Source organism: Blennius ocellaris (genome assembly GCF_963422515.1).
Source record: "Blennius ocellaris genome assembly, chromosome: 12".
NCBI lineage: Eukaryota > Metazoa > Chordata > Actinopteri > Blenniiformes > Blenniidae > Blennius > Blennius ocellaris.
In genome coordinates this window covers 25,769,881-25,779,598 of record NC_137661.1, presented here as the reverse complement: position 1 = coordinate 25,779,598, position 9,718 = coordinate 25,769,881, and the positions used below count along the sequence as shown (strand labels likewise).

Genomic DNA, 9,718 nt, shown 5'->3' with positions numbered 1-9,718 from the left:
AAACAGGGTGGAGTGTAATTGAATTCAATTTGATGCTATTAACGTGTCAATGAGGGCGTTTCTCTCTGGATTCTCACTGTTTCACTAAAAAAAAAGCTCATTAAAGTGTTAAAACGGAGTCAAACGAGGAGCTGAACGTTGTTTTCTTTCCGCTGAATGAACAAATGAAAACAAATGAAAACAAATGAAAACAGTGAATCCCCGCGAGCCGTTCGTTCGTTCGCCTCAGGCCGGTGAGGAGCGCGCGCTCGTCTGCGCGGGGGCGCGCGGGGCTGCGCGGAGGTTTCCTCACGTGTTTGTTTGTTTACCTCGTTTTATTTTATTTTATTTATATATTTCTGAGCACAGTGCGCTCATTTTCTCAACATGACGTGCGCGGTTCCCGCACGTCATGTTGAGAAAATGTGTATATATATATATATATATATATATATATATATATATATATATATATATATATATATATATATATATATATATATGAGACAGGATTTTACAAACATAAAGAATAAATTGATGCATTTTGCTGCCAACAAGAAACGTCATAAATAAGATATTGTTTTTCTCGCATTTCACCATATTTTTGCACCATAAGTGTGTTTGTAAAAATGACCTAATCAACTAATAAACCTGAGCCTTTCTCACGTTTTATCAACACTTACTGAATTAAATTCTGAATTTTTTGCACGTTTTTGCACCAAAACAAAGAGGAATCATTGCAGTTGTCTTTTCAATTTTTTTTTATTTAAACAACACCCAGTGAGGCTTTAAGTTTCCTCTGAACACATGGAGGTGATTCTTAATATTCCTGTTTTAGATGAAGGGTCTTAAAGATGTTTTCGTGTGACTGATCAGATTTATTGCAGGATGTATCACTGAAATGTGAATAAACTCCCAATGTGTGCTCGTTCTAGTATGTAAAGGCCTGCATGTCCTGTAAAAAACGACCCATCAGTTAAATAAATGTACATATATAGTGATTTGATCATAACTCACACCTTGAAAGTACTGAAATGGCCTTTAAATGACCCTTGAAAGTGTCATTATTTAGCATATTTAATCAAATTAGTGTGGGTTAGATTGCTTCTAGTAAGTGTATTCACCACAATGTTAACAGGTGCAGCACTGGGAAATTAATATAAATGGATAATAATGAAGCACAAAGTGCAGAATTCAACAGGAGAACTTTTTTTGCTGCAGCAATAAGAATCAATATCTAATAAGAATCAATATCTCCTCTCTGTCTGGTGTTTTAATCTCACTGAGCTGCATATAATCACATTTAATTCAATATTAGTTCTTCTGCCACATTGATCCTTCTGTTCCATCCATTCTGTTATTTCATGTGTGCAGCTGTGATCAATAGTATTAATATTTCACATTATGTTGTCTTTAAAACGTCACATTTGAGTTTTTAATTAAAACAAATGTTCAATGTGACGACGACATAATAAATGCTTCATTTGTATTATTGAAACTTATTTCAGTTTTGACTTCAGGTATTTCCTTTTGAAAGGTTTTACTTTTTAAAAAAATGAAATTGAACAAAAACAAACTATTTTAAAGGATCAAACATGAGTTTAGTGAGTTGATCACTGTTAATGTCGCAGAGCAGCAGTGACTCACTTTATAAAATAACTTTGTTTAAGGTTAATTAATGAAGAAGCTTTTTTAAACTTCCCGTCTTGTTAAAACAAACAACTAAATAAACAGAAGTTGAAACGTAAACAAAGAAAGAAAACGAAGAAAATGTGCAACTTTGTTCTTTCAACAATCAACATTTACAAATATAAATATTTTGTTATTATAAAATCAATCAAGATTTTTTTTAATACACGCTGAATGACCCTAAAGTACAAATCAATACTAAAACAACAGATTATATTGACATCAAGTCACATTAACTTGATTTTTGTTTATTTCCATCGATCACACACATTTAACACAAATCATTTTTATGTAACTTTCTTTTTTTTTACATAGAATGTTTGTGTTCATGGCTTTTTTTTCTTCAATATAAGGATTTTAAAGGTTATTTTTCTAATTAACCCCTTAATGATGATAATTATAATAATAATGTTAAATTAACTCTTCATCCTTTGTTTCCTCTTATGTAAAAAGAAAATGATTCACAATCATACAAAAACCTTTTATTGCGTTTTGTGTTTTGCTCTCTTGCTTCATTAAACTTGTCATCGCTGCTCCTCACCTGCAGATATAAACTAATAGTTATAAATATACACTAAATCATCGTAGAGTGTCACATTTCTGATTACTTGTTTGAAAATAATATATTATATAGAAGGACGATGGTCTACAACAGTGTGTTACTATTTTACATAAATTCAGTTTAAGGATTTTTTATTTTTACTAGATGTAATGATTTTATGCTTTATATACTCCAGATAAGGGTATTTTATTTTCACCTTAATGTTTTTAAATATCCCCTCGCCTCCAGTGTTTCGGTGAGTTTTCATCTGAAGGGTTAAAATGTGTCTGAAGAGGAAAAGTCTTGTTTTGGGAAGATTTCAGGTTCATGAAAAGTTTAAAGAATGTTTCTCCAAAACGTCATTTTCAGTTTGATTCCTCCTCCCCTGCGGCGGAGCGAGAACAGCAGTTTGATTTGGTCTGAAGTTTCATCTACGAGGCTTGAATCAGATAAAAAAAACAAAAAACCCCCGGAGGCCCCGGAGCGCAGAGCCTGGAGCCCGGGGTCTGGAGCCCGGAGCCCGGAGCCCGGAGCCCGGAGCTCGGGGTCTGGAGCCCGGAGCCCGGAGCCCCGGAGCGCAGAGCCCGGAGCCGGGAGCCCGGAGTCTGGAGCCTCGATGCGGGATGAGGGACGCTGGAAGACCCGGTGAGCTTTAACTCAACTCCCCTGGGACGCAACACACACACACACACACACACACACACACACACACACACACACACACACACACACACACACACACACTAAATGTTCTGTTAATATGTTTTTAAATTTAATTACTTCGGCAGTTTGTTTTTAAAGGCACGAATCCACATTTAAAAACGTTTGATATTTTTCTTATTTGACTCGTTTTATTTTATTTATTTTATTTTTTAACATACATAAATAAAGCTCATTTTGAGGGGCCACACAGAAACACTCATTTTAAACCTTTAATAAGCCTCAATCATAAAACACGCCTCCGCCTGCTTTTGCCTCCACTGCGTGACCATATAGCATATTGTATATAGTATTATTAGTCATATGTAGTTGATTGTCGTCACTCCAGTGAAAAGAAACGATAAATGTCAAGGAGAAGTGGAAAAGCAGCACGCGCGCGCTTTCGAGCTCCACGTTTTGGCCTCGACGGACTTAAAAGTGCAGCGTCAGAATCAGAACTCCACTCAGAAGAGTTCCTCCTCCACCTGTGCGTCGCTTCCACTGAACTTTGAGCTTCACGAAATAACGTCGCCGGTGAAATAATCCCTTAATCCTTAATTGCGCCTTTTGTGTGCGCGCGCGCTTCGACTTCGTGCGCTTTGGGGCGAATTGGCACCGGTTCCAGCCCGGGAGTCCGACTCTCGGCTCCTGCGGGACTCTTTTAACTGTCTGCAACTGCAGAGGGGGGGGCGCGCGCGCGCACACACACACACACACACACACACACACACACACACACACACACACACACACACACACACACACACACACACACAGGGAAGGTGGTTTGGATAAGGTAGTGACAGGCTTTTTAATGCAGTGCATTGTTGACCCCCCCCCCCCCCCCCCCCCCCCCCGTTTCCCCGTTTTCTCTGCACCCCGGGTGGAAGAGGGGCGGTTGTTGTGCAGCTGCACCGTTATGTTGTTTTTTTTGTTGTTGTTGTTTTTTTCACCCACCAGAGGAAGAAAAGTTGCTGCGCGAGGAGAAGTTGTGCGCCTTTGTTTACCTTCTCTCGTAATGATCCTGACTCACGTGTCTGTGGCCCTGGGGAGCGTTTCAGACCTGCAATCTGTACTTTTACTGACTCGTTAAAATCTAATCAGGCCTGACACTGACACTGACACTGACACTGACACACCACACACACACACACACACACACACACACACACACACACGCAGTGCGCGCGCAGAGGGCATTTAAATTGAATTTACAATTACATCTTGATTCAATTTGAACGTGATCTGGATTTTAATCAAAATTCACTTTGTAGGTTTTTTCTGCTCGACTAAAACACGCAGTCGGGAGATTGAATAAATGAAGAAATAACAGAAGAGGGTTGAGGAAGACGCGCGAGGACGTTTAAAAGCGCCTGGTGAAATTGAATCAAACCCGAGACGAAACCGACGTTTTAGTAAAGAGCAACAAATACAGCAGTAACGTCATACTTCACTATATTATTGTTGTATTGACAAATCAATACATTTCTTTGGTTTTCCAACGTTAAATACAAAGAACGAAATAAACGGCTATTTTATTATTAAGGACAATCATTATAAATAAATATCAAACATCAACAAGAGCAGAAACACTAAACTCAGCATCTTGTAATGACATTCATAGAAACACTTTCTGCGTTCAGGTCGTTCAGTTTAACTGTAAACTGAATAATTTCCCGTGTCATTTTAAAATTAAGTCATTTTCATCAGGCGATCTGAAACTGCTTTAAACAACCACTGGAACGTTAATAACACGGAGGTGTAATAAATACACGCTTACATCTTGAACGAGGTTCTGTTTTTAAGTGGATTTCTATTGTTTTTGAACCAATGAGGGTCTGGCGGCGACGCTTAAAGCTGAAAATCGCACGTCAAGTCTTTCGGGAGCCGGAAATTATAAACTGTCTCAAGTCATAAATATTAACAGAAGGTCGTTTTCTTTCTTTCTTCTTGTTTTTTTTATTTAACAGAACCACTTCCAGTCCTCTCCTCTGACGTCTGACTCTGAAACCCGCACGGTTCACGCGCTTCTGTCGCAGAATTACAAACGTCGCGCCAACGAGTTTCAGCCTCAATCACAATCTGCGTCTGTCCTTTCACGTGCACGTCATCCGGGAAGTGGAGGAGTAAATAAACATGTGACAGCCGCAATATTTACCCGGAGCTGCTGTGCGTCTCCTTCATGTGAGAATCCCCCCCTGCCCCCCCATCCTTCTCCTCCACCCCCCCCCCCCCCCTCCTTCTCCCCCCCTCGCCCCCCGGGCCGCGGGCCCTTCAGGGGCCTCCCTCCCTCCTGCAGCGACATCTCCTTCAAAGCTGTGATAAATAAACTGTCCGTGTTTCTTTCTTTTCTTTCTTTCTTTTTTCTTTCTTCGAACGCGTAAACCCGCTGACACGATCGTTCACGAGCAGGAGTCGGACGGGAGCCCCGCACACGTGCGTTTATTTACGCACGCGAGACAAACGTGTTTACTTCACGTCACGTTTTTTTTTTTTAATCCTCCGTGATGCTGCAGCCTTTGGGTGGAAATCAATCCAAATGTCAATTTGGAGACATTTTCCCTTCATTTGAGGTAAAAAAAAAAAAACAATTTAAAAAGGCGAAATGCTTAAATTGCACACGTGCGCTTCTCACGCAGCTGTGCGTCAAAATAAAAAACCCTCGTTTTTAATCTTCCTCTGCAACAGATTTGCCTGTTTTCACCTCCTCGCCTTAAAATGTCCTTTTAATATTACCTCTGGTAATAAATCACTCCAATTAAAATCAAATAAACGGCACTTTATTCAACAAAACAAAATGTAATGCCTTCAAAATATTTTTTTTTTAAAAACAAACAAGACAACAGGAATAAAATAAGTAAAGGCTACACAGTCCCTCCTCTATTTCTATACAAGAACCGGGACAATTAAAGGCAGCGAGTAAGAAAAGTGGAAAAGTGTTTGGTCGATGTCCAACCACCCCATTTTCCTCCAAAATAAATTACTATATTAGGCTATAATTTACAGGTCTGGTCTTAAACGTTGAGCCATTTGTTTCTATAAACATTTCTCAAAGTGAGAGGGAAGGAAACTTACGTGTTTTTGGTGTTACACAGCTCTCGCTCGAGAAAAAAAAAAAAAAAAAAAGAAAACCCCCCCAAAAAAACAAAAAGTCAGAATCTCTTTTGTCCGTTCGGAGTGTGCATGAAAGACCAAAAGTAGAAAAAAAATATATATATAAAATATATATTAAGAGTTGTTTGCTTTCAGAACTTGCTGCAGTCGTAAACAAAGGCCCCCGAGGTGCGGTACAGCGACTGTCCGGACGGGAACGCCATCTGACAGCTGCTGTTCCCGTTCACCGGGGAGCCGTTCAGCCCGATCCGCTGCGACTCGAACATCTCGCGCACCGAGTGGAAGTTCTGCTGCTGCGCCGGGTAGCCCGGCCCCAGGTGGCTCAGGTCCCCGTACCAGGACGCGAGCCGGCCCTGGTGCGCGTGGTGCCCCTCCGGGCCCGCCTGGCTCAGCGGCGACGCGGCGGTCGTGGTGACGCAATAGTCGGGCAGGGCCTCGTCCACGGTGGCGGACGGCGGGGGCCCCCCCAGGTGGGCGCCCCCGGACGACGACCGGTCCCCCGCGTACAGGCTCATGGCCTGCATGTTGCAGTGGTACGTGGCGTTGGAGGCGGCGGAGAGGGCGCCCTGGCCGCACGTCGCCGGGCCGTACGCGGGCGTCTGGCTCGGGGAGTAGTTGAGCGACAGCGAGGGGGTCATACCTGTCCGGGAGGAGGCGATGAGGGGCGGGGAGAGCTCGGCCTGCGGGGACCCCCGCAGGGAGGTCATGATGTTATCCACGCTGAAGCCCTGCGCCGCGGCCTGGCCGTGGTGCTGGTGGTGCTCCGGCCCCTCCATGCTGAGGGACCTGCTGGACGGGACGCTGTGCGGGCTGCCCGACGACACGCTGCTGCTGCCGCTGTCCGGGCTCTCGATCTTGGGCACGGCGCCCAGCGTCGGGGACGCGGCCTGCGGCGGCGTGGACGTCCCGTTTTCAGTCTTTATATCCTGGATCCGCACCGGCTGGGAGGCCTGGCCCGGCGGGTCCGGATCCCGGCCGGCGCCGCGCGCCGAGGCGTCCTTGCCCGGCCTGTCCCGGTCCTCCTTGTCCCGCTGCACGTCCTTCTTTTTGAACCTCCTGCGGCGCCGGAGGAAGCTGCCGTTCTCGAACATGTTGTAGGAGTCCGGGTCCAGGGTCCAGTAGCTGCCCTTGCCGGGCTTCTTGTCGTCCCGCGGCACTTTGACGAAGCACTCGTTGAGGGACAAGTTGTGCCGGATGCTGTTCTGCCAGCCCTGCTTGTTGTCCCGGTAGAAGGGGAACCGCTCCATGATGAACTGATAAATCCCATTCAAGGTGATCTTCTTCTCGGGCGAGTTCTGGATGGCCATGGTGATCAGGGCGATGTAGCTGTACGGCGGCTTCACCATGTCCTTCGGCTGGTGCGGCGGCGTGTACGGTCCGTACGCGCGGGCCATCCCGGCCGGGTACTGGTCGTGCGCGGCGTGCGAGTACATGCTCATCGGCGCCGGCATTCCCGTGTAGCCGACGCCGGTCCGGTAGTAGTTCTGGTCGCTGTTGATGTAGGGAACGACTCCCAGCGAGTTGGGGCTGGAGACGGAGTAGCGCGCCTGCATCCTGCGCGGTGCGTAAAACAAAAAAAAGGAAAAAAAAACCTCCCCAAAAAGAGAAATGTCACCGGGTCGGGGTCCTGGGCGGCTCGGGGCGTCTGGTCCGGGAAGTCCCTGTTCAGGCCGCGGTCCGCCACGGTGAGCCGGAGCAGGGAGCGCGCTCTGGAGCTGCGGACATTTGGAGGGAGTGAAGCCGACTGGAGACGAGAGAGTCGACGAGGAGAGTAACTTTTTCTTTTTTTCTTTTTTTTTTTTTTTTACGCTTCACGTTTTCTTCCCTTTTGGCTCCTCGCGCTGCTCCACCCCGAAGCTGAACGTGCGCTCCAACATCCAATGGGATCTACAGAGCGAAGTGAACCTGTGGAAAAGCTGCACGGCGATTAAAGTTATACTTCCAACCCCCTTCCTCCCCCCTCCCTCTCCTCCTCCTCCTCCTCCTCCTCCTCCTCCCCCTCCTCCCAACTTCACTTCTTCACTCCTCTCAGTTGAGACATGGAGGTATTAAAATGCTTTCGAGGGTGTGCCCATAATTCAGAAATGTTAATTTACTGGGCTCAACCTTGAAACTGATCTCCTCTATCCAACTGTTCATGACACAAACCACAAACTCCCATTATTCTATTGTCAAGAAAAGCAAGTTACTTCATTCGGACCAACGCTTCACATACACAGATGTTTGCTCATATCTTGTACAACAAACTGCCCCCGGGGGGTCCAATAAGGGCGTTTTAGCGAAAGACGCATATTTTGAGGGGGATAATCAAAAGCGCTCAATTAGAGCGGAGGTGTTACCGATTAGAAAAGCGCAGTGAGGTAATCAGGGCCGCAGACCGTGCGAGAGGAACCGCCGTCAGCCGCAGTCGCGCCTCAGAATAAACAGCGCGACATGAAAGCGCGCACAGCGCGTCCCTGTCGCTCCGCGGGCGGTGCGCAAACTCATTAAAGCTTAAATGAAGGATCGTTTGGCGCAGCCGAGTGGGGAAAGGCTCACCGAGGTGGGATTTCCCCCTCCCATAAAGGCCAAAACCTCCAAATGCTGAGCGGGTCACCGACATTCCGCCTGGATTCACAGTTTTGGTCCATTTTTTTAATTTATTTTTTTAACCGAGAGAGGGGAAATATTAAATAACCCAATTCCCCAAAAGAGATCTCTGACTTAATTACTTGTTCTGAATTCAACTTGATATTCTCATGGAAGAAAATGTAAAACACATTCAGGTTTGTTCGCCAGTGTGAAAATAATGCATATCAATGCAAGTTGTTTTCTATTCCGAAGCGTCATTTTCTTGCTCACGTTGGCCATGAATCACTATTTCTAATGAATTATGAGGTCGTTCACATAAGCAAGGAAAGAAAAGAACCTTTACACGTGTTCAAAAAACGAAATCTATTATTTCCCATTTTTATTCAGACACTAGAATCAACATTTTATTTGAATTTACAATTTTGCGACCACCAATAATATAGTGACGCAGTAAGAGCCGCAAAACAACGAGGTCATCATATACTCAGCTAATCGATTCGCACTTCCGTTATCTGCTGTCACAATATTTAGAACGTTGAACATCTACTAACAGTTAGTGCAGATAACGAGCTCGTTATTCTTCAGTAAATATCGCAAACGAACTGGTTTGATTCTCGTGTTTCCTGAGTTCCACACTAAACCTGCAGCTTGAATAATGTGAATTCCCCATTATTGAATGTGGGAAACAGTGAATTCCACAGGAAGCCGTTAAATCGAGACTGGTTGAAACACAAGAAGAGTAGAAATTTGTCATTTGACTTTGAAAAAGTCAATAAATTGGTCGGATTTTCTCAAACACCGAATAATAAACTATTAAAACAGTCGATCAGGTGAACTTGTCAGGTTCTTATTTAACATCGTGCGTTGGAATTCAATTAATGATATTGGAAGATTAATTAAAAAAAAAAAACACGTTTTAAAACAATCTCTTTTTAATAATAAGTGAAGAGCCGGAAGTCAATGATCTCCAGACCGAAAACTGGCAAATGCACTTTAATTTGAAACGTCTTGTTTTATTGTGAGCTTCAGTAATGTGAACTATAACTATTAGAGATACACAATATGATTAAAAAAATTATAATTTCTGTTTTTAAACAGAAGCACCAGAAGTCAATCAGAGAATTA

At 44.2% G+C, this 9,718-nt stretch overlaps 1 protein-coding gene across 1 annotated transcript; it reads right to left on the bottom strand.

Moving 5' to 3' along the window:
• Positions 1 to 5,687: 5,687 nt before the first annotated feature.
• On the bottom strand, positions 5,688 to 7,665 carry LOC308137071 (forkhead box C1-A-like). The gene has a single exon (XM_080505638.1). It carries the CDS (start codon positions 7,573 to 7,575, stop codon positions 6,154 to 6,156), a length of 1,422 nt encoding a protein of 473 aa, XP_080361764.1. The 5' UTR covers positions 7,576 to 7,665; the 3' UTR covers positions 5,688 to 6,153.
• Between the last annotated feature and the right edge of the window lie 2,053 nt (positions 7,666 to 9,718).

What these genes read in the sequence shown, in the direction of transcription:
- LOC308137071 (XM_080505638.1), bottom strand. Translation starts at nt 7,575, where the DNA reads ATGCAGGCGCGCTACTCCGTCTCCAGCCCCAACTCGCTGGGAGTCGTT.